Raw genomic sequence first — 26,210 nt, forward strand, 5'->3', positions numbered from 1 at the left:
TTCAATCAATAACAACGTCAACACTACAGCTTCCTAGTATGAGTGAACATTAAACAGCTTTGAATTTTATTATACCTCGTGAGATTAAAAATAATTATTGTTTCGATAAAAGTATTTTTCATTACGTCGTCTAAGAACTATTGTTCTGATCTGTGACTAATTTAAGTGTAAGTGTGCGTTGCGAGACCTCGTTTCAAGAAAGACAGTTCACTGTTTCCTCGGTGTGTGTTCAATACTCGTCAAAGTACTTGTCCCCCACAATTAATATTTGTCTTATTTTTTATATTAAACACGCCTAGCTTTATTTAACAAGGTGAGATACAGGGTAGCTAATGTCTTGTTAAGCGCACAAGCTTCGCGACATCGTTTATAAGAGACCAATATACAGTTGAAGACTAACATTACCTACAAAATCCTGTGTGTGTATACTCTTTGAATCTTGATATATGCCGTCAACCTCCGTTCTCGCCTTTGACGATGAGAAACGAAAAGAAATATCCATATATAGATAAAGTCATCGTTATTCACACGTTCACGTTGTCTACCCCTTTCATTCTTCCTGCCATGCGTTCAACAGCTTTCTCTCGATCTCTCTCACTTGTAGAATCTTTGTTTCGTCGATTTTTCACGAAAATCGCAGCCAACGTGAGAAATCATTATTGTCTCCAAGAGAGAAACCAAACTATTATTATTATGAGGCTGCACGGTGACGGAGACTATACGGCGTACAGAATATGAAATATAATTATCATGAAGTCATCGTTTATTACTATACGATCTCCGCGTTCGAGTTCACGAATCCGTTTAGCCGAGGGTTTAAATAATTTATGGATGAACGAGACGAAAAATAATTAAATATTTTTATATACGTTTCTATGTGAAACGGAAATATTTGACTTTTCTTTGCAATTCGGATTGGTTAATTGATTTTCAACAGTGAAAGCATCGGTCCAAGCGATTCGTGATCACGACGCTACGGCGAGAATCGGTGTGCGAGTGATCTGCCACCCGACGATTATAAATCGATGCCTGATTGATCCATGCAAAGGTATATCTCCCCCTTCCCTCTTCTCTCATCTTGCTACAAACTAGAAATTGAGCACACAAATATTGATCTGGGAGCTCCTACGCAGCCGATCATCATTTAAAATCGACGTCCATCCGCCGAGTCTTTTCTTCTCCTTTTCTTTATCTCAAGATTATTTATTTTCGAACGATTTGATCAGTTCCAATTGTTGATTTCGATCAATACACGATCGCTTCCGAGCTCTTTATCCTCGGTACGCCGACGATCGTGAAGAGAAGAATCGGTTTACGACGAACACATTTACGAACGACTTTCATTTCGTCGAGAAAAAAAAAACACGATTATCTGTCTATTATACCCTCAGTATATGGTGTTTCTGTAAGTATGTGTACATCCTAATTGTAAATTGTTAGTTTAAACGCTAATCGTAAGTTGAACTGAATCCGCTAGAACTCGTTCGCACTTCCTTCGCTCTATCGAACCCCGTATTAATTCCTCCGTGATCATGATTACGTTCTGCTTTATTTCGTGTATAATTACCATGATAATCGTTACAATAAGACGATCACTATATCGCAAACCGACGAGTACTCTTTCGCTTTGTGTGTTTTTACTCTCGTCGCGTAGCGAGTACAATGTCTCACCGTTCACCGACGACGATAATGTTCATTGAAACCGTCGCCGTCGAGGTACTTATAAGCTCACTGTGATTATTCTTCCTTTCATTCTCTCCTCTCTTAATTTCCTCTTTTTCGCACACACGATCGCGGCTGACCATTATTTTATTTCCGGAGGAAATGTCCGGCGTCGTTTCTAAAGCACGGTTACATGATTACGGACACGATATATAACTAAACACGCCATTCTCGTCTCCTTATATATTCTCTCTCTCGCTCTCTCGCATTCGATTCGAATCACTTTTACTCCTACTCTCGTGTAAAGATAAAGATATAATCGAAAACGAACAAAATAAAGGGAATTGTAATAATCATAATAATAGTATATATAAATCCATTACGCGATGTCTCTAAGACATTTTTTCTTTTGTCTTCGCTTCTTTTTAATGCTTAACTCTGTTTTATTAAAATCGCTCGCACGTTCGTGCGCTATTATTAATTGAAAAAGTGGTCGGCTATACAGCTACAAGAAAAAATTACATCGGAATATCCCCTAAACGCTAATTAAGAAGATCTTTCTTTCTGTCTCAAACATTAATCAATCGACAATTCACCGCAATTATTATATATATGTATACATATATATATATAAAAAAGGCTTGTCTCGCGACGTTGCACAAGCAGTCGCGTCCTCCAAATCGCGATTACCAAGGAGAAACATCATTACAAAGAATAATGGCGATATCCTACCGATACTATAGTTTCTCGAAAATCAACATTACATACTTCATAAAAACGAAATATCTACGAAATGAAAGGAAATAGGACTTACCAGAAAAATTGAGTAAAATCGCGTCCTGGCGAAGGGGAAAACGAAAGATTGTGCGACTCGGAGGGCGCGTCGCACTTGTTTAGTGTGAAGGTCCGAAGCTTATGTGAAAGCATCGGTCCAAGCGATTCGTGATCACGACGCTACGGCGAGAATCGGTGTGCGAGTGATCTGCCACCCGACGATTATAAATCGATGCCTGATTGATCCATGCAAAGGTATATCTCCCCCTTCCCTCTTCTCTCATCTTGCTACAAACTAGAAATTGAGCACACAAATATTGATCTGGGAGCTCCTACGCAGCCGATCATCATTTAAAATCGACGTCCATCCGCCGAGTCTTTTCTTCTCCTTTTCTTTATCTCAAGATTATTTATTTTCGAACGATTTGATCAGTTCCAATTGTTGATTTCGATCAATACACGATCGCTTCCGAGCTCTTTATCCTCGGTACGCCGACGATCGTGAAGAGAAGAATCGGTTTACGACGAACACATTTACGAACGACTTTCATTTCGTCGAGAAAAAAAAAACACGATTATCTGTCTATTATACCCTCAGTATATGGTGTTTCTGTAAGTATGTGTACATCCTAATTGTAAATTGTTAGTTTAAACGCTAATCGTAAGTTGAACTGAATCCGCTAGAACTCGTTCGCACTTCCTTCGCTCTATCGAACCCCGTATTAATTCCTCCGTGATCATGATTACGTTCTGCTTTATTTCGTGTATAATTACCATGATAATCGTTACAATAAGACGATCACTATATCGCAAACCGACGAGTACTCTTTCGCTTTGTGTGTTTTTACTCTCGTCGCGTAGCGAGTACAATGTCTCACCGTTCACCGACGACGATAATGTTCATTGAAACCGTCGCCGTCGAGGTACTTATAAGCTCACTGTGATTATTCTTCCTTTCATTCTCTCCTCTCTTAATTTCCTCTTTTTCGCACACACGATCGCGGCTGACCATTATTTTATTTCCGGAGGAAATGTCCGGCGTCGTTTCTAAAGCACGGTTACATGATTACGGACACGATATATAACTAAACACGCCATTCTCGTCTCCTTATATATTCTCTCTCTCGCTCTCTCGCATTCGATTCGAATCACTTTTACTCCTACTCTCGTGTAAAGATAAAGATATAATCGAAAACGAACAAAATAAAGGGAATTGTAATAATCATAATAATAGTATATATAAATCCATTACGCGATGTCTCTAAGACATTTTTTCTTTTGTCTTCGCTTCTTTTTAATGCTTAACTCTGTTTTATTAAAATCGCTCGCACGTTCGTGCGCTATTATTAATTGAAAAAGTGGTCGGCTATACAGCTACAAGAAAAAATTACATCGGAATATCCCCTAAACGCTAATTAAGAAGATCTTTCTTTCTGTCTCAAACATTAATCAATCGACAATTCACCGCAATTATTATATATATGTATACATATATATATATAAAAAAGGCTTGTCTCGCGACGTTGCACAAGCAGTCGCGTCCTCCAAATCGCGATTACCAAGGAGAAACATCATTACAAAGAATAATGGCGATATCCTACCGATACTATAGTTTCTCGAAAATCAACATTACATACTTCATAAAAACGAAATATCTACGAAATGAAAGGAAATAGGACTTACCAGAAAAATTGAGTAAAATCGCGTCCTGGCGAAGGGGAAAACGAAAGATTGTGCGACTCGGAGGGCGCGTCGCACTTGTTTAGTGTGAAGGTCCGAAGCTTAGCGTCGGATCGTATATCACACTCCGGTCTCTTCACGAATATATTCCTTAGACTCCCGGAAAATGATCAAAAATCGACAGACAAAAAAATACGATGCAGAGCTGGAACGATAATCTGCAAAACATACTGTAACATTTCTTAATGCGATTCTCATGTTGAAATTGATCTATATAAACTTCATAACTCCTACTTGATATGAATACATGTCATATATACAAGTAACTTTCCAGCTCTGCTTAAAACGATTACAGCTAAAGCTCCGTTTATCCGTTTACTGATACAAAATAATATCGTCTCAAATACATAGTCAACAACGAGGTAAACTGTTACTATAAATCGATAAAGATACTACAAAAAAATACTTAATCAAATACCACTCGATCGAGAAAAGCAAGTAAACAAAGTTCGTATTTGAGCAGACAAAAATAAGCAATGTAAAAAGTTGGGTGATAAAAGAAACGCATGCCTGATGAGAATTATTCCAACTGATTAATTGCAATAAACGGAGTTTTGCGGTAACGTACGTGATCCCGCGAGTGGGTTCGATCCTTGGCCAAGCCTCGAGGCCGGACTCGCGCTACCCTGGCGTCCGTACGCACATTTCTCCAACGCGAATCGCGCGCTGATTCGCGCTCGCGTTATGATCGCGGCGGTGTCGATAGTGACGTTCATGATTATTAATGCGTGTACGTGTAATAATAATAATAATGATCTCCCTGTCGCGTCTCTCCGTTGGCTGTGTCCCATCGTCGGTGGCTCAGTACGGGTTGTACTTGGTGCGCTCTGATTTGAATTTTCCACTGTCGGTGGGCCCAGGCGCGCCCGGGCTACGTAGCCTCGGCGTGAACTTGTGCGAGCGGTGCACGCCGGTTGTCTGGACCGGAAGCGCGGATGCAGCCGCGCCTGCGGCACCACCTAGCAATTCCGTGAGTCCGCCGAGGGCGGTCAGGCTAGATAGGGCGTTCAAGGCGCCTGGCTTGCTTAGCAGCTGAGCCAAGGGAATGGCGCTGGCCAAGGGAGAGGCAGTGGTAGTGGTGGTAGAGGGAGAAGCACTGGCCCCGGATGCCCCGGGAGTGGTACCGCTGCCAGGGGTTTGGGTATTTTGGGCCTCTAGGTTAGCTTTCTGCAGTTCAACACTGGGGAAAAGACACAAAATGTAAAAAGGTGAGGGTGGGAACGTTTCTCTCGTAAAAAACAGTATGTATTGTATAAATTGTATGTGTCGCGGTGTTATGCGCGTCGGGGCGGTTTCGTATAAGGGTGTCAGTGTCTTTCTTTTAGTGTTTTGATAAATGAACAGAGAGAAAGGAAAAAGCTCGAATGTTTACTACAGAATCCAAGTAATCAAGCTAACTTTACTCGACGCAGAGATCGTCATACATTTCAAATCTTCATAAAACAAACTTTTAATTTTACGATTGGCCATAGGAGATAGATATCGAGCAATGAAATCAGAAAAAAGATTTCAAAGGCTTAAAAACCTGGAGCGATATCCAAACGAATTACTTCGTCAAATAAAGCTAGATTAAAGGAAATATGTGATTACTCGTGTTTTGTATGCATTTCCCATGCGAGCTTTTTCCAATGCCTAACAGAAACGAAAAGAAGCGTTTCAGAGATGTACACATAAATAACAGAGAGAGAGAAAAAGAAATAAAACACGTGTTTCGGGGTAGATACAGCGAAGTGAGTAAGTTGTTATATCGATTAAACAGAGAGGACAGATCTCGATAGAGCGTGACGATGATCGTGGGTGGTCGTTGAGTGTGATACACATGTCGGGTGAAAAAAAAATAGAGAAAAAAAGGTCTGAGTCGCAAAAGGTTTTCAACAGGCTTCGCAGAGAGAGTTATGCCACAGGTATGTTCTATGGAGCGTGATACTCTCACGTACACCGGCTACGTGGTTGTTCGTGGGTGGCTGTGGTCGGGGGAGCTTTTCCGGCGTCGGGACACCGTTCCGTCGGTGCCTCGAGGTGACCTGGACCGGCCATCGGAGCCTGTCTGTTTCGTTTACTTTAAAACGAGACAGTCAGCCACGCTTCGTGCAATGGTACTTCGACGGTCAATGGGACGGCGTCCCGACGCGGAGGACGCGCTGCGAGGAGTCTTTTCGCCATCAAAATGAACGCATATTCGTTGCGACAATAAATAATTATAGCTCTTATCGAAGCTTTCAAAATTGTAATAATTACGAATATGCACTGTCCATTTTTTTGGCGTAGCAGAGCCATAATCCGTTACACGCGATAGAGAAACTCGTTATAAATTATTAAAAAGGACTTAGAACGTTTTCGCATTTATTTTCGTTTAGTCAAAGCGTATCGTGTCGCGGATACTTTGGACGGCACGTAGAATGGCTCTGCGAGTCACTGAAAAGCGGAAGTCAAACTAAACTGGGGCTCAGCACTTGCACTCTGCCTCCACGAGTATTACCGGAAACTCCGATAGCGTCTATCGTGTTCGCTGATTTAGCAAATCGCTCGCCGCGATAATTGGCTCGTACATCACGGCGCGGACGGGAAGCAGAATTGGTCGCGGCAGAGTGCAGATCTTGGGCCGCGGGAGATATGTACGTTCGGGGGGATGATATAACACGATATACGTAATAATCGTGACGGTCAAGTTCGGCGAACAGGTATATTACCAAAGTAGAAGTAATTAAACGGGATAATGACACGATCAGCGTGAAAGAACTTATCGTGTCGCTATTCTCAAATGCACTAGTATAAAATATATACGTATATAATATAACAAGTGACAATCTGGAATGTAAAATATAATACAGGTTACAATCTCGTAACAACTGGGAAGAAACCGAGTGTGAAGTGGATTGCGTTCGGGGGCGGCTAAATATAATAACTGATCGTTGGTAATCTCGTGCTATCTCGAGGAGGGGGAGACAAGAGGATTGGTAATCCGCTCGTTTTTAGAGGTTTTCTTTTTTTTTTAGAAAAAAAAAAAAAAATTTCGAACACGCGCTATCGGACGCGTTTTAATTATCTCGAATCTCGTCAGCGACTACGTTAGTATGCATCCGTTTTTTTTTTCGATTATCGGCATACAAGAATGTTGCCATAAAAAATAGTAAAATGTATTAGTCCCATAGCACGTTGTCATTATATTATATAAATAGTGAATCGGGGAGAGACAAAACAGATCGGCATCCGTGGACGTTCACTGTTTCTATAATGATCAGCAGCGAGGGATACGTAAAAAATAAAATACGAAAGATGCGACTGCGTGATACTTTTGGCGAAAGCAATATCGAAAGCGATCCTCATAGTGGTAACTCAATATTCTGATTAAAACCGATTTGAATTAAGCTACGTAAGAAAGTTATATCAAGCGTCGTATTAATTGCGGTAGTAACAGAAATTATTAGAGCTGTCGCCAAAAGGGAATCTGATTGAAAAAAAAATTCTGATACTAAAAAAGAGGATATATGCAATCGGAGTTGGTTAAAAGGGAGCTGTGATGATATATAATCGCATTTTGTGGGACGCATCGGGATTAAATCGTCAACATTAACGGAAGAACATATCGCTAGAATCATTTGATTATTGGTGTCATATATGTCATCGTGATTGTATATAAATATCTCTTTTTAAAAAATCTTTTTTTTTTTGCTTGAAAGGACAGCCAGCGACAAATGGGAAACAGATGTTGAGCGGAGATGTGTCTGCAGGATACTCAGGGTACTGGACCTGGAAAGCAGGACCTGGAAACAAAGGATTAAGAACATCCTCTTCCCGTCGTGGTAGACGAAGGTGTCTTCCGGCGACTCCGCAACGCAGACGCTGATCCCTTTCGCAGATGCCGCGGCGTCTTCTCCGGCTATGTAACCTTACTTCGCTACGAAAACATCACACCTGTATCGCTAGAGAGACCGAGGTGGCGGTTCACAAACCTAAACACACTGCGAGGGATCGCCTTCTCTTTTCCGACTGTGCAACAGCTTCCGAAGGGAGAAAAAATTCTCGTTGCCGCACCACCACCTCTTTCGTGATACTTTTCTGGCGTCGACGCGCCGGAAAAATGACATACCTTCCTCGTTCCTCGTTAATTACGGAACTTATAAATAGAGCCCTGTCTGTCGTTAGTTTTGAAAGAGTATCCGTTCTACTGCTCAAAAATTCGGGGGCTTGACTTAAACGATTGTTCTACTGGAGATACTAAGCTGTAGTGATAAAATTGCATTCTGGGTTGAATAGAAACTAGCAGAGCAACGTACGTTTCGAAGGAGCCGAGCGAACGGTGTTCCAAACTTTAGAGCAGTATTCGTGTACACACATTTTGCATGAAAGTCGCGTGCCAAGATTTAACAGTAAGTACAACGTCACTTTGTGAGGTGAATTTAATGAAAGAAAAAAAAAGTAACTATCTAACTAAGGGAATCTCAGTGGAGTCATTGTAACCAGCGCGTCGCTGCCAGATGCAACAGTAACAACAACAAACATGATGGGAGATGTTCGCGATGACGGCGATCAGACTATTCCCTAATAGTCTCACCATCAACGCACCAGAAGGCTAAGAAAGGTCGATTACAGGAGGAACGAATAAAACACAAAGAAAAAGAACAGGCGAATCATTAGGGTTCGTCGACCGGTGGTGAAAGTGGAGCGCTATTCTCCGTCATCGGCGGGGGGATAAATATAAAATAATTGGACATCGGTCACATGTATACAATCGGTCCAACGATTATTCATCGGTCGGATTCCAAATTGGGGAACAAACCAAAAAGTTATTATAGGGCAGGTGGGTCTTTTCTTGAGGGGGTCGGTGGCGGTGATGTGTCGTGATCTATCAAAACGTAGCCGGGACGAGTTCGACGGGGACAATGGAAGAATTATTTAAATATTTTCTCGAGTAGACAGAAAACGAATCGAATCGGAGGAACGTTGAACGATTATCTATGAAACAATTTCCCTTCCTTTGACTTCATCTTCGTTAGTGCCAAGGATTTGTTGTATAAAAATATAAAATACGATACTTTCATGAGTATCTTTTGTCATTGAAGAAATCAAGTGATCTGTTCAAAATGTAATACGTTGATCATAAGAACCTCCAACGTTCCTCTCGAATCACTGTTTCTCTTGCGATTATAATGGACAAACCGGAGCGACGACGAACTCCGGTGTCACGGTACTCACCTCATACTGATGAGATACTGTGCCAATGCCACAGCGTCCGGGTTTCCGGTAATAGTGATCGTACGATCCGTGGCTCCGCCTTCCCTCTCCTCGCAGTTGCTGATTCTGATCATCGCGCCGGAGATCTGACGGATCTCGGCGATCTTGGTGCCACCCTTGCCGATGATACAGCCGATCAGCTCGTTCGGCACGGTCATCTCGTGCGTCTGATTGTTCGCCGCCGGTTGTTGCCTGTTCGTGTTGCTAGTGCGCAGCTGGCTACCAGCGAGTGCCGCTAATGCTACCCAGCAAAGATTATTCACGCTTTTGAGTCTTTCTTACGGTTTCAATTCCGCAATTTTGTGCAAAGTATTTGAAACTGATTTATTTACACGTGACTAATAAAAGATATCGATATCGAATAACATATCGGTGTATTTTGATAATTTATGCAAGAATCGTAAAACATTGACTAAATCATGGATTGCAGAACACTTATTTGAATCGTAAATTTTATGTGCACAGAATAGTTCAATTGCGAGAAGATCGTTTGAATACCTGCTGGATTTAATCCGCCTGTATTGGCAGGTGTGGCAAGACCCCCGAGGCCTAGAGCAGCGAGTCCAGCCAATGGATTGCTACCAAGCTTACCCATCTGTAACAACGACGAACAAAATCCAACGCTCAACAAAAAAAAGTGTCGCCGATTACGGGGATTCGTTTTTGAGAAGTGCTTTTCGAAGGGTATATACGAAGACACCGATAAAATATATCTAAAAATTAAAGTGTCAATCTGCCTGCTTCCTCGCACGTCTCACATTCGAGGATCGTCGATCAAGACAAAATTAAAATTACAAGACTAACCGGTAAACAAATGATAACCGATTAACGAAAGGAATAAAATAAAAAACAAACTAAAACGTCAATGCACATCATCCTTCGAATAGATAAAATTACAAGAAGAAAACGGAAAACAATTTTCTAGATTCATTCACCGTCGATGATCCATCGATCGTCTTGGATTCTATCGTTGCATCAAACCGTAAATTAGATCAAGAGTCCGTTCTCACGGTCTATTCCATCTCGACTAGCGGGACGTCCCGACTTCCTGGGACTCGAGCGAGAAACAAGCAAAACGTCTTCTCGTCCTTTTGTAACGACGTGTACCTTATAACTAATTTTCGTCACTCAGACACACACACGCATTTGCATATTTTCACAGAACTAAGGAATACAATTAAAATGATTTAAGTAAAGAAACGTAAGAGAATCGCGAGACAAATAATCGATTGATCTTAAAATATAAATCGTGGCTGTTTCAATTTCCTGTCTACTTCTGCCAATCGGAAATCAAATTGTTTATAGTTCGTATGAACCGAGGAAAACTCATTGGAAATTGATAGAAAAACCCTGTCATCAGCAAATGTTACTAAAACTGTTAATCTTTAATCATCCCCTAAATAGTTTCTGTCTTCTGCTTTTTACACTAACATGAATAACTGTTACTGCGAGGTATTAAAAGTTATTTAGAATTATGGAATGTGGAATTATTATATCCTGTAAAAATCCTTCTCTATCTCTATTCCGCTAGCACACTAGTTAAGAGCGAGTTAACCCAGCGCGCGTATATAGCAATGTACAGCTTGGTATTTCTGACGATAGCTTTGCGCTATTAGGGACCGGAACCCGAGGAATCCAGGACACTTTGTGATCCGCTCGGAGAGAATACGTTTATGCGCGTACGACATACTCTATACGTCAGGGGATGGGATTGAACTAGATTCTCTCGCGGCGAAGATTGTCTGCGAATTAGTCGACTAGTCGAGACTATGACGTCGAGAGTCCAGTGAGAGTTATACTGTCGAACAATGGGACAATCCTAAGGGGCGGGTGAAACAGAGAAAAAGAAGAATGAGGGAAAGAGATCAGAGCATGCATCTACGTATCTTTCCCAATGAGAGAATACCGTCTGTATTCTTTACAGTGGTTCGCTTCTTCAATATCAAATTTATCAAGGGACCTTTTAATTAAATATGAGAGGATGTAGTATTATTTTTTATTTTAGTGGAATTAATATGAAAATTTTTACTGAGACGTGAGATCGAAACTGACCGACCCACTTCCCTACGTTCTTGCGTACCACGCATTAATTACGAAAAATGCGATCAATGAGTTCGCTTGGTCTGCAACTCCTCCAGTAGCTCCCAGCATCTGCGAGACTCTCGACGAACTTTCTCGAAAATTTTATGCATAACTGCCGACAATGAGTAGCTAATTCTTCATTCATGTACTACGTACCATATCTGACGGTATTAATATTCACGACTAACGTTCAAGGTAATCTTATCTCCGTCATTTCCTTAACTGAAAACAAAACTCAGCGCAGATCAGCCGTGTTTTCGAAAATATTAGCGACCCAATTTAGTCGTTGAATTATTTCCCAACGTTCCACGGAGATCATTAGGTAGACAGTGCAATTTTAAAATCGTTCAACCTGCAATTCCCCCGACGAACTCATCGACCGTGCCGCGCGGACCAACGAAATAGTAAAACTCGGAAACACAGTCTTCGTCGGTGTGCAGCGAACCAATGTAAAAGTCTGCTGATTACAATGGAGTCTCCCCGTCGAACCCGACGGAACAGAAACTCCGGCAACTAATTTCTACCGGATCGCAAAACGTAGATAACATACCGCAAATGCATACTCGTAATAACGTATACCCTATGTACAGTGAACAAAACGAGACCCAAATCAAATCGTAAATTAAGAGAAGACGCGAAATGAAAAGAGTAAAAAAAAAAAGAGAGAGAGATAAGTAGAAGATGCATTCTCTCTTGCTCCTTGTCGTGAACAGGAACGAGATGTCTAGGGTGGTTAAATATATCTAGGATTCTCTTCGTATATTACATAATATATAATATTTATAATCCTAAAACATGAGAACCGGAAGTATGATTGGTCTTCTATCTGCAACATCATCTAGGCTAGCCTACAGTGCACGCGTTCGACAAAAAAATATACACTTTACGCATAAATATGTATACATCATTAATATACTTATCGAGTATTGCAAACACTTTTACGCTCTCAAAAAAACATCATCGACGATGGAACATGAATCTGATCATATTTTTATTCATTTGCGTTAGAGGTGTTTGCAATCGATAAACAGTGACTGAGAATAATATTATTTTCAACGCTAAACAGACTTCAAGTTCTAAAATGGAATCTCGAATAAATACTGGGAGTACGAAGTAACATTATTTCCAGTCACTATACCGTATTTCGAAATGGATAAAGAGAGAGACAGAGTCAAAAAGAATAAAAATAAAAAAAAATTAGACTCAAGATGTGATTTATATCGTCACGGTGTTGAGAAACTTTCTACCCTGCTTAAGATGGTGGAAACATGATGTCAGGGCAGCCCACCCTCGCGCGAACTTCGTAATTTGTAGCTAAAGAGTGCTGGAAGCCATGCTTTTCTCTAAGACAGGAATGGCGAGAGGACAATGGACAACTGAAGGGATTGAGGCGAAGAGAAACGAACGAAAAACGAAAGGAGGAGCAGACTAAGAGAAAGACAGAAAAATAGAGAAAAAAAAAGAATAGACAGTCGTAGACTAACGTCGCGCGACGTTTTTGTCCTCTCGTGACGTTATTTCCAATTCGTTAATTGATCGCAAATTGAAATAACGTCAAAGGATGCAAGGTCGCCGCAGCGTGACCTCGAGATCGTGATAAAATTAGAGACGTATGAGCGTGTAAAGATATATACGTAAGAGGATTAACAAGGAAGTTCTCTTGCGAAGCCGTGAAGAAGCGAAAGCGTGCACGTACTCCGGAGATCGTTCGGTCCGTTGCCATTGTTACACTTTTCGCTGACTTTTGATCTCTTCGAGTGTTCGAAAGTTGCTTAGCGGTGCTTTATCCTCGCGCGAGGCGCGCTCTTTTTTCTTATTTGCATATCGAGATTAATCAAAGAAATGATTGGACGGAGGTTGCAGAATTGCTAGATTCCCACACTGGTGAATTACTACATTGTAAAACGCTATTCGCGGTGCATCGATGAAACAAGGAAAACGCGACAGTTTTTCATAAGCGACACGACTCGAGCCTTTTCTTTTTCTTTCTTAATTGTACAGCTTTTTGATACTGGGTCAAAATTTGCTGAAGCTTGCACGGATCACAGAAATTAGTTTTCATTTTAAATATCTTAGATCTTGGCTTATTAACGATGCTAGGGAAAAATCGTATAAAGTTTTTATATCAAGAGATATTTTTCATACAAATTATTCTTTTTGCTTGATAGAAAAAATTTTATCAAAATGATTTTGACGAGCATTTAAATATTATTTTAATTTTCCTGTGACATTGCCTATAATCACTTTAGATTTACGAAGTTTTATCGTCATAGGATTAATTTCCTCCAAGAAATTCTTTCGATCAATCGAAACTCGATTTATCACGTTTATCCACGTCACGAAGTGATGAGTCGGTCGATCGGTTCTAAAATGACTTTTAAAAATGGGATAACCGGGATCAGAAGTGGAGGACTTCTGATCAGACGTCTATCGTGAAGAACGTAACCAAGAGAAATCAGAGAAAGAGAGAAAGATAGTCTGTGGTACATACGAAGGCCAATAATTAAAATCATGTACTGTAAGCCAAGATAGTAGTAGACAGAAACAGAGAAAAATAAATGTATAATAGTTTGTAGCAGAGAAACTTAGTAAAACGAGAAACTCAGAGAGAATGTAATATATCATAGACGGTGGTGGGTTCGTGAAAGAGAGATTGAGATATAAAAGCGCAATGTAGTAAGTATAATATACCTAATGTAAAATCTACCTTATCTCGTGCCACGCATGCATATTGGTCTTTGTATCGTTGTACGACCCGCAGGTCATCTGGATCGTGGTTACTTTTTTTGTTGTGTCCCAGAGACCAACTCACCCCCAATTAGATCAGAATATTATAGCGTGTTCGCCCGTAATGCGACGTACTTCGCAAGGAAAATAAATATAATAACGGAGCGCAAATAATGATAAGGCAACTCATAGAATCGAGTGTAGAAAAGTATCGAAAAGAAAAGTTAACAAAAAACGAAACGATAATAAGAGACTGACCAGAAACGGAAACAAAACTAGAGAACAAAGGAACTGGTCCAAGTAGTATACGTGAAAAGGCAATAAGCCGTGTGTGCAGTGAGACCTACCGGCCACCTTTTCTCTCGTTTACAGTATTTTCTTTTACACTGTACGAATTTTCCGATTCGTTCCTTTGCATTTTACTCTATCTCTTTTTCTCCGACAGTCGCATCGTCGAATCTCGAAATCCCGAATAAAACGTGGAAGTCGGGCAACGTGCCGGTCGTCGAAAAGCGCAGAGAAACAGAATGCAGAACAGAATTTATTGAGACAAGACGATACACGCCACCCCGAGAGGATTTATGTCTTTACGAGAGTACATCTTAGAGAACGTTCTAAGATTTTTATGATGCACTGGAAATGCGGATTTGGAATTCGTGAGAATTTAAAAATAAAACATTATTATCAATTTTCATGACGATAATGGGAATCCGTGTGTTTTCTTATTCGATCATAGAGTTCATTCATGATAGCTTATCACTGATTCCTATAGAAAATCTCCCATGATGTAGAGTGTCGCGAGTTCGTTTGTTTAAGCACAACAGGAAATCCTTCTCTATCGTTGCGCTATTCTCTATTTCTACATCTGTTTTTTTTCATCTTTGCGTCACGGCGGTCGGACAGGAAGAATTAAAAATTCTGACGCAATCCGAACGCGGTGAGAGTTTGTCGGACGTGAACAAGGTTGCAGCCCTGAAACGCACCCTTTTAATAATTCAATCCGTCAACAGAGCATCACGGCGGGGAGAGGAGAAGCGTTGCGTCGATGTGTTTGCGCGTCGTCCCCGTACAAAAAGAGTTCCTAATTAGCAAACGTCGCCGTTAAAGCCGGTAATTATGTTTGCTGGCCGTCATTCGTACCGACAGATAGAAAATTCAGAATCAATTGCTTCGGCAAACGAATCCCGCCTGCTTTCCCTGTCCCATGCATGTACCTCGTTGTGTCTGCTTGTCTGTCTGTCTGTCTGTCTGTTTGTGCGTTTCCCCTCGCTGCAGTCATCATTCAGGGGAAAAAAAGAACTGTCGTCATTCGTTCGAAAATACGTGCGTCAAAGCTCTCATTTCTGCTTCTCTCTCTCTCTTATTTTCGTTTTGTTGCGCGAAGTTGTGTAATTAAAACCAGTTCTTTTCTAGGTGACCGATCGATGACTGTTTCGACAGAACCGAGTCGCAGCGACGCGAATGATATTTTTTTTTTTTCACGTTTATATTTTGTAGCTAAACTGCATCAGTTTAACTTTCCAGTGCATCGATTCTCTCGCTTTCTAATAATCCAACAAATCCTCCTGAAATCCTGTCGAGGTGGCGGTTGATCGCGTGTCGACTGTATCGAGTTCGTCTCGCAATTCATCCACGACCGTTTCGGAAATCTTATTTGTACGCGGTTGACCGGATCCAACGACAAGCCATGACGAAGAATCCATTGTGCGACCCGTGAGCAAGTGTTCATGCTAAAGCAGGCTCGATCAATCGGGAGAAAACTTCGCGAAACACGCGTTTCATGCAGGTTTTTTTTCTTATACTGGCAGGCGTGTCTCCACGATGATCGTACTTGACTTAACCAGAAGAATAAGGAGCCATCCCAAAGCCAAACTGATCAATTTCGTGTTGTCTCTTATTTTCAGTAAACATGTATTTCGTAGCAGAGGTAGGTTTATCAATAATTCTACTGACCACTGTGATCAGTTTGGCTTTTCATCGGACTCACGTTACAGTCTGATTGCGACACCAAATGTAAACACAGAAATTATTGGGAAAGAAATATAAAATAAAGACACCATCGAAACGATACCATTGAAAGAATAGAAAGAAACGACGATTCGTTCTCTTATTGGTGTTCGTATTTTTCGGTTGTTCGCGTGGACTGGTCATCGTCGAATACGATTCTCGTCGACGAGTGGCCTACGGAACGCGCGATAACTACAGTCGTTTCCTAAACCGCATTTTATTCCTTTTTTCGAGTCCACTTTGTTCGAGGGTAATTTATGCAAACGAAGAGGTAAAGCGATTCCCGTAACGAGGATCAAGGTTCGATGTTTATTTAATGGTATACGGAGGCCCGCAGAGTTGGAAGCTTTGAAACTGGTCCAACGATTTCAAGTAGAGTAGTTAAACTTCAAGCTCGATAAACTGGTTTTCGATCGACCACTTGACGCTTGTGTCGGGTGATTTGCATAATACCGCCGGTAATGGCGATCTTGTAGCGGCACAAAGGGAAAACAGTTCAACTGTGAAGATTACCATACCGATCGCCAGGCTCGAGACCACACCTTTTCTCGTGGGCAAAATTTATGACACTCGGACAGACCTGTTAAATTCACTCGCGAGACTGAATAACTGCGACTCTCTTTTCCATAGTTATCAATCGACATTTAATAGGATGACATACGCGACGTGATATACGCGTAATAACTGCGACTCTCTTTTCCATAGTTATCAATCGACATTTAATAGGATGACATACGCGACGTGATATACGCGTCCATTGTTCCCATTGACAGTGCAGCCTTTTATTCATTTTTCCAAACAGTACTATTATTATTATAAAAAAGAACAGAAGTGGTCTCGAACTTGCGTTTATCAACTGTTTTATTGCCAGAGCGGTAAGAATCTCAAATGAAATCAATTGCCAGTGGCAAGGAGTCGATTGTGCGAAACGAAACCGCGGTGACGATCTTGAACCTCGATTCAACGCTACTCTCTTTTATTCGACAAAAAATCGATTGTATATTTCATCGTACGTTTTTCCTACGTCGCAACCATAATTGTAATTATCGCGCGTGCCGTACCGATCGTGTATAATTATGTTCGCATGCAACGAGAAGATAAAATTCTCCGTGCACCGGTTGAAGGACGGCAAGCGGTTCACAAAAGGCGACATCACAACCCACTACCAATCGCAAGCGTAAGAAAAATGGGAGGTAGAGACAGAGACACACACCGAGACCATGGCTTAATTAATAACAGACAGAGAAAGAGAGAGAGACAGTAACAGAGACGGAGAGAGAAAGAAAGAGAGATAGTATAATGTCAGAGGCGGTCGGGTGAATATTTCAGAAAAACGAAATGGAAGCGAGAAGTAAACGAGAACGGGAGAAACAAGAAAAATTCAGAGACGGTCGATACACGTAACAGACACGTGCGGATCACATAAAAAGCAAAGCACATTACTATACTGGCGCGTCACCTCGGCAAGAAATAATCTCTTAAAGTAAATATCAAATCAGGAGACTCCATTTGTTAATGGAACAAAATTCAAAGAAACTCCATGAATGAATAAATTCGAAGAACGAAATGCTCGTTATATGAATATTTAAGAGACGATTACTCGCGAGGTTGCGAGAACAGGAAAAACACAAAGAGGTGTGAAATGCAACTTAGAGTTTCCCTTCCTTCAAAAATATCTATTATATCTTTTAAAAGATTTAAAATTCTGCCAGACCTCTGACAATGTTAAATAAACCTTAATAATTTGATGCTCCTTCATAAGCTCCAATCTTTAACGCTACGAGCTATCATATTTTTTAATATAATTTGAAGGAAGATGAATTTCGGAGATGACTCACTCGAAGTTGCACCCGGAGAACGTCGAGCAGAAAGCCAAGTGGTGTGTTTGGGGTGCACGTACGTGGATCATGGGTACGGGTAGTAAAGGGATTTTTTCCTAGGATGGGGACCAGGTGGCTTATACATATAACAGTAGAGGCATTCCGGTACACGCGGGCAAATATTCTACGCGACGCTACGGTATTTGGTGAAAATTGGATATCGAATGCTATGGGTGACCACCACCGAAATATTGACTTCTGAATTGTTCAAAATCCGCAACTTTCTAGATATTGTAAACTGTAAATCATAAAAATCTCTAAGGGTATACAATATCCTTGTTTCGATTTAATTATGATACGAAAATTAAATCCTGTATCACGAGTCTAATATTAATAATTTGGTCTACTTAAAAGTATCTGAATATTGTAATGCTCGACATTGGAATTGGATTTAAAATATAAAAAGTGTGTTCTATTCGTTATGTCAAGGATGCGCGGTATAAAAATCCAGATAAAAATAAATTGAAGCCGATTAGACCGACCCAGTCGCCCATTCCGTAACTACCCTATCGATCACCTTCTCGATCCGTTTCTTGCGCCCGATTTTTAACAAAAGGACATCAACTGCTACAGCGAATGCTCCATCCGAATTTCCACCAATTACCGCGTACGGTCCAGCGTAGCAGTGTACGAGATCAATCCGTGATCAGAACTTACAATAAGTATAGAGAAAAATAGACAGAAGTCTATGGTAATGCAACGTATCAAAGTTTGAAAACTCGAGGGTTGTAAGGTGGGGGATCGGGACAACAATATGTAAATTTATATAGAAATAAAGGGTCCGCCCGCGCTGCTTCGTACAACGTATGTACGCGTGATACGTGATATTCAAAAGATAGGTGAGGTGTGTGTACCGGTTCCTTTCTTTTTTCAATTTTCGAAGGTCTGGGTGGTGGTATCTCTTTTTTTCGTTGGCAGGGGGTCGGTGGTTTCGGTAACGGGAGGACGGGGGGGTGGATCACGAAAAACAAAAGACTTACGGCGTCTGCCACGAGGTGTGCGGGCGGGAGGGCTGCCTGCAAGTGTCCACTCTTCAGCAGGGGGTCGGCGAGGCCTGCCACGCTGGCGTGTAAGGGGCTCGGGTGGAGAGGATGATGTGGGGTAGTAAGGTGGGCCGTGGATAGGAGCGGATGCCCGTGAGAAGCGGCGAAGGCCGAGGACGAAGGGTGGGCCGCGAAGGGCGAAGTCGTCAAAGTTTGGGTGTTCAGCGAGGGCGGGGTGGGCCCGGCAGCGGGCGCGGGCAATGGCAATACTGTACTTACGTCCGAGTGGGCGGGCACCGCGTAATTACCCTGGATGGTGTATGCTTGCCCACCAGCCAGGATCACTGGCCCACCAACTTGGGGTTTGGGGCGATAAGGGATCGTGGCACCTTTGGGAGGGGACTGAAACAGAAAATGACATACGCACGAGTGCGAATACACTGATCGTGCTCACTGAAAATTAGGACGAGAGGTCCTTTCACTTTATAGGACACTCTCGTATACATGTGTCTGATGGCTCTTTCTTACTTCGATGGATTAAGTGAGCTATTACGGAAACGTCACCCTAGTTTAGTAACTGAAGAGCACGCGGATGTTTTATATGGATATAAAGTGACGTAACTAAAATTGCATGTCTTCGAATATTTTACATCATATATTATCTGTACGAAAATAAAATGAACTTGCATAACAAACATCCGCAGTCTAATGATAAACACGATCATCTAAATTATAGGTTTTTGCTTACATTATCTTTCAAAATAAGATTACTTAAGTAATCATTCATTGTCTCTAAAGAGCTTCCCAAATCCTGAACTTGATTGAATTTAAGCAGGATGACGTTTCTTAGTTTATACACTATACGGAAATAACGATCTACGACTGGTCAGACTTTAGAAACGATAACGCCAGGGTTGGGCGTAAAACTGTTGATCCGAACAGAGCTGACGAAGACGCTTGTTTTATCTNGCGGGAGGGCTGCCTGCAAGTGTCCACTCTTCAGCAGGGGGTCGGCGAGGCCTGCCACGCTGGCGTGTAAGGGGCTCGGGTGGAGAGGATGATGTGGGGTAGTAAGGTGGGCCGTGGATAGGAGCGGATGCCCGTGAGAAGCGGCGAAGGCCGAGGACGAAGGGTGGGCCGCGAAGGGCGAAGTCGTCAAAGTTTGGGTGTTCAGCGAGGGCGGGGTGGGCCCGGCAGCGGGCGCGGGCAATGGCAATACTGTACTTACGTCCGAGTGGGCGGGCACCGCGTAATTACCCTGGATGGTGTATGCTTGCCCACCAGCCAGGATCACTGGCCCACCAACTTGGGGTTTGGGGCGATAAGGGATCGTGGCACCTTTGGGAGGGGACTGAAACAGAAAATGACATACGCACGAGTGCGAATACACTGATCGTGCTCACTGAAAATTAGGACGAGAGGTCCTTTCACTTTATAGGACACTCTCGTATACATGTGTCTGATGGCTCTTTCTTACTTCGATGGATTAAGTGAGCTATTACGGAAACGTCACCCTAGTTTAGTAACTGAAGAGCACGCGGATGTTTTATATGGATATAAAGTGACGTAACTAAAATTGCATGTCTTCGAATATTTTACATCATATATTATCTGTACGAAAATAAAATGAACTTGCATAACAAACATCCGCAGTCTAATGATAAACACGATCATCTAAATTATAGGTTTTTGCTTACATTATCTTTCAAAATAAGATTACTTAAGTAATCATTCATTGTCTCTAAAGAGCTTCCCAAATCCTGAACTTGATTGAATTTAAGCAGGATGACGTTTCTTAGTTTATACACTATACGGAAATAACGATCTACGACTGGTCAGACTTTAGAAACGATAACGCCAGGGTTGGGCGTAAAACTGTTGATCCGAACAGAGCTGACGAAGACGCTTGTTTTATCTCGTCTAATATTGGAAAACTCGTAAAATTCATTGGCGTAAGTTACGATCCGCTCCTTTCTTTTCGTTGTTTTCTCAAGGGAGAAACGCTGACCGGCCGAAGCTCGTCAATCCTGGAGAAGCAGCGTACGTACCTCTAGCATAACACAGCAGATGTGATATATGCACTGCGTGATGGCCTCGCTGGTACCGGAAATGGTGACCGCGCGTTCCGTCGAGTTCGGCAGCATATCGGAGGCGACTTGGATCGAAGCGCCGGTCACCTCGCGGATCTCCTTGATCTTCGAGCCGCCCTTGCCGATCAGAGAGCCGCACTGGGACGCGGGCACGATCAGCCTGAGCGTGATCGGCGGCCTGGGCACTCCGCCACCGCCCTGAATGTCGTGGAACTGCGAGCACCATTCCTCGAACTTTTTGCAGATCAACGTGAACGCTTTGAAGATCGAGTTCGTCGGCCCGGTCACTGTCACTATTCGTTCGGGGCAAGAACCGTCCGAGATGTTGATCTTCGCCCCGGACTGTACAAAAGGAAATCATTTTGTTCGCTCGAATACGATCAACTTCCATTCTTTATATTATTCTTCCTTTTACGATATAAATTACATGCAGCTTAAGGATGTATTGGCTATACAGTCAATCCCAAAAGTTTATGCACTTTAGAAACTCAGAATTATAATTTTTAATATACATATGAGTTCTAGATTTATCAGTGTCTAGCGTCAACAATTCTAGAAACTTCAAATGTCACACCGCTATCAAGATTATTGTTCGACGTCGATGCACCACGTTTACCGTGTCACCGGCGTCGAAATTATAAAGTGAAATCAGCGAGAGATATCCAAGATCCGTGCTGTCGCAGCGCCCGCTTTTTCCAAGCTGCACATACATTATTTATAATTTCGTCGTGCCGCGTTCCGTCGCGGAGTCATTATTGTGCGCGATAACCGACGACCGCGGGGAACATTTTTCAAAACGTCCGCGAGCCACTCGACCGATTAAATACTGGACAATAGACGATGAATTAAACTATTCAATAGCCTCGCGTGACATTGTTGGGAAACCGTATCGCGGCCTGTACTTCCGAAGAAACTGAATAAAATTCCCGGCGACCTTCTCCTCTCGCGAAGATCCATTGTCACGTTTAAGTTCGAATCACGTGAGAAACAAATACGAAATATTGTTTCGTACCATTCGACTTTTCACAACTGGGAGGAAGAAATTAAAAATATATTTCATATCGTTAACACCGGAGGCGGGCGAAGATAAAAAACACTGCGGGTTATCACCGTCGTGTCGTCACATCGCGTGCAGTTATATTAAAATTATTTAAAAACAATTTTTCAACGTAGGAATTGAAACAACAGTAAATTGTCAGCGTCGATTCCGTCGAGCAAAATTGTAGCGCTCTTCCCTAGTGAACGCTTTTTTTTATGGGACGGTGCACTGTTTTATTTATCACGCAGAAGAGGCTCACTAAGCGAATACAACAACCTATGAATGTATGTAGGTCGCTGAAAGCTATTTTAAATCTCTTTGTTACACCACCCTAGCCGCGGCACTACCCGACGGTGAGGAGAGTTCGTTGTGTTGGTCGGCGAATTAGGCGTGCATCGATTACCGCGATGCTCGTAAACCGTGAAAAATAGAATCACCGCCGTGGGACGCGTACGCGGCATGTATTAAAGTAAATAAAAGCCTTTTTATAAATACGATATCGGAAAATGAATTCTTACTCGAACGCGGCGATGATAAGTAACGAGGGTATTGTTCAAGCCGAGCAACGGGAGATTAATACGTATCTCTGAATACATACCCAGTAACGAAACACGAGTTTGGCAACAGTTTCTCGGTGCACGCGCGTACCGCGCAACAAATCGACCTGTCGAATTTCTGACACGGACTAATTGCAGCTGACGCGAACTTGCCGAGAGTGCAGTTTTCGGGCGCATACATCAAAACGTACGGAGGGCGGATGACCTTAGTTCGCCGATGACTAATTGTAAGTCAGTGTTCGAACTTCGAAACGGAAAGTGAGCCACCGTCGGGTGATAAATACTTTCAGTTAATAACTCCCTATTCAAATTAACAATAGACGAAGCAGGGTGATTCATGATGGTCAGATACTTGGTTGTTCGACGATATAACGAGGTTCAAGTTTCTTTCTATTAAGATTTTTCTACCGACTTGCAACATTAATTAAGAAACGATGGAACAGCGTAGGAGTCGATTTCCATCGTAGAAGATAATAATAACGTTTAATTACCTCTTCCCGGAACCTTTTGACGATCTCTCCTTTCTTCCCAATGATGCTTCCGACCTCCTGCAACAAACGAACACACAAAATATCGTTAGAACGACGCAAACAATTTTGCGGCGATTAAATACAGCGCGCCTTCCGAGAACGTAAGATCTAAAAGCCACTGCGTTCTTCGGTTAGTAAACTCTGAGGAAAACCAAGGAAATTTCTACCACGTTACCGTTACACTTTCTCAGTAATAAATTAAAAAGCTGTATCCGTCTTGGCGATGGTAAGAAGTACATTTTTTAAAGTGTTTTTTTTATCTCAACCGAGAGGAGCTCCCTGAAGTGTATAAATTTTATTCGCTTAAAGGTGTAAAAGTGAGCACTTTCAGTACTTGAAATTTTAAATGCCCAACTTATACAGAAATGATATCTGAATTATAATTATAATGAATGATATATGAATTATAATTATATTAATAGTGCGATATTAGGTAAAAAAAAAAAAACTGAACTTGCTGGTACAATGCCGGAGTCTGTTCGTATCGTTTAAATGATTGGAGGTTTATAGTTCTCGGACAGACGTCGGAAACGAATATCGCTCACTGCCGCCTGCCTCGTCTTCGAAAACCGGTGATTATTCGGACACGAACGTGCGGCGTTGAGCGTGTGAGCGATATCGCGGGCTCGTTTCCACGCGATACGCGTGCTTCTGACACTTGTAATCACTCGCTAGCGCCCAATTACTCGATTAATATATGCGGCGTGTTTGCCTGTAATTAATTCCGAGCGCGTTCAATCAGAAACGATTTCCGCCACGCATTCCGTTGTCGATACGTACGGACGGCCGCTTTTTAATATCATCATATATTTCACCTGTTAGATTATCCGCGGCCGAAGACCCGTACATCGTTTTATCACTTTTAATACTAATCACGATAACGTTTCGTCATTCGATAGCGATCAATTGGTCCGTGTTGATAATTTCATTATGAAATTCTCATATTAACTATTTTCGGACTCCACGATTATTCTAGGATATTATTCGAACGAGCACGGTGTGAAGTTCACCCTAAATTGCACTCACACAGTGCACACGCTTGCCGAACTATAATTAAACTCTGGTAGAATGTTTCTATTTCAGAGTGACATCAAATTATTGCAGACGGGAGTGTCCGACGAACCTTTATCACATCTTTATAATTTTATCAGTCCTTCATTCCACAGGAACGGTATTATGTATTATAATACTGTGAATAATTATTGTGCTCTTTAATGAATTGTAAAACAACACGAATTTCATTAGTTTAACGATGATATATTTTTTATTGTATGGAAAATGTAAAAATTTATCTCATGGAGATCGTAGGAATTTCTGTATAATACACGCGGCACGCTGAAACGCGGAGATAGTAATTGGATCTGACTAAATTGGCAGACTGGCCAATTCTAGAACGGAGCCAGGCTAGTGTTCAACATCGTTGTCATTCGGTCGCGTTTTCTTACTGTTCGAGGTTAATACAATTGTGTAGAAAGAAATAAAATAAGTGATACGATGAAAAGAATCGAGTACAAGGAAATAGATGAACGTTCACCGTGTCGTAGGATTCAAATAGGATCTCTCATTACGCGGTAAGCTAGAAATACTGCGTACAGTATGATTCTCATGAATCGAAATATACATATGAGATTAGAATCTGTTCTTCTTATGCGAATAGAATGTTAATTCCTCCGTGAACGAGAAACTATGAATAAAAAATGTTGAGAAACAGTTGCAAATTAATGTCTTCTGACGATTGTCTGGCTGAGAATTATTAAGAAACATTTCGTTCGCTTTGAATTAACGTTTCAAATTACAATTTAATATCTCGCATGAGGACAATCGAGCAAATAACACTGTATTCTACTTTACTAGCGAGCGTCACGTATACGCGCGTGTGCAAACAGTTCGCTACTCGGAACCTATAATTAGTTTCACGTTCGTAGTCGATGTCCAGCCAGATCTCGTTGACACGCTCTGACCTCACGATAATGTCACCGCCTAGGCTTCTGGGCGAAGCAGGTATGCGCGCTACCTCTCTAAACTTAGATGACGACCAGAGAACACGGCCGAGATGCCAGTCGCCGCCGTCTCGTTCCACGAGAGACGATGCCACGAATGCTACGCGTATCGTGCTAAATTCTTCATTTCCCGACAAGTGACGAACCCATTGAAGAGAACGAATCTTTCCGCCTCCTAACAAGGGCCACTCGCATCCCTTCCAAAATCTAATTTCAACGGAACTGTTCCTGAATACAGTCAATGTAAATCTTTTTGCAGTATAATAGTTATTTGGAATAGTTGATTGATGCATATCAAACATTCCTTTGCCGATTTATTTCAGGCAAACCGAATAGGGAAAGAATCATCGTTTAGGTGGTTCGAGAACTATGAACATAATTTGCTTATTTTGAAACCGAAGTACCTTAGAAGGATAATAAGTAATATTACAGAACCTTTGAATATTCTGGTCTTTGAATAACAACCATTTTCTATATTGGTTCATATAAACTCGTGAATTGCAGTTAATTTAAGTTCGAGAAACCAAGGCTAGAATTTATTGAGCTTCAGCCACTGAATTTTTACTTGCCTTTGAAAAACAATTTTTTAACTTCTTTTCATTTACTCTTGAAACTTTGTACATAAAATCTTGCCAGTTTCAGTCTAACTTCCGGATTTACCTAACGGGAAGTTGAAAATTCCCGAAACAAAAAAGAAATTTAGCTACTGAAGACAAAGGAATACTCAATAATAAATTCTGTTTAATCTCTATATCGTACCTAATACTAGTTGGAAAATGTTCTCAACTTTTAAAGAGGAAACTTTTGCCATTAAATTTCATGGTATTATTAAATATTTTCTAAACCGAGCGTGAACGAATAAAACTCGTCCGGCTACTCGTCCAATAAATAGGCAAAAGCTATA

General features: G+C 41.6%; 1 protein-coding gene across 4 annotated transcripts in view; it reads right to left on the reverse strand.

The window, feature by feature from the left end:
* Positions 1-26,210, reverse strand: part of mub (poly(rC)-binding protein mub) — a 164,812-nt gene that overhangs the window by 17,151 nt on the left and 121,451 nt on the right. For 2 of the 4 annotated variants that reach the window (XM_018027349.2, XM_026814990.1), the window contains 7 exons: positions 23,268-23,324; positions 21,139-21,522; positions 20,073-20,441; positions 19,088-19,123; positions 9,910-10,006; positions 9,373-9,652; positions 3,174-5,356 (listed from right to left, as the gene is read on the reverse strand). In XM_018027349.2, the coding sequence (XP_017882838.1) occupies positions 4,978-5,356; positions 9,373-9,652; positions 9,910-10,006; positions 19,088-19,123; positions 20,073-20,441; positions 21,139-21,522; positions 23,268-23,324 (1,602 nt within the window). In that variant the 3' untranslated portion in view covers positions 3,174-4,977. Of the gene's footprint in view, positions 1-3,173; positions 5,357-9,372; positions 9,653-9,909; positions 10,007-19,087; positions 19,124-20,072; positions 20,442-21,138; positions 21,523-23,267; positions 23,325-26,210 lie in introns of those variants that run through there. The other 2 variants (XM_018027351.2, XM_018027350.2) reach the window with 2 other exon arrangements.

This window comes from Ceratina calcarata, unplaced genomic scaffold (assembly GCF_001652005.2).
Source record: "Ceratina calcarata isolate Rehan_Ccalc_2016 unplaced genomic scaffold, ASM165200v1 scaffold422.2, whole genome shotgun sequence".
NCBI classification, from domain to species: domain Eukaryota; kingdom Metazoa; phylum Arthropoda; class Insecta; order Hymenoptera; family Apidae; genus Ceratina; species Ceratina calcarata.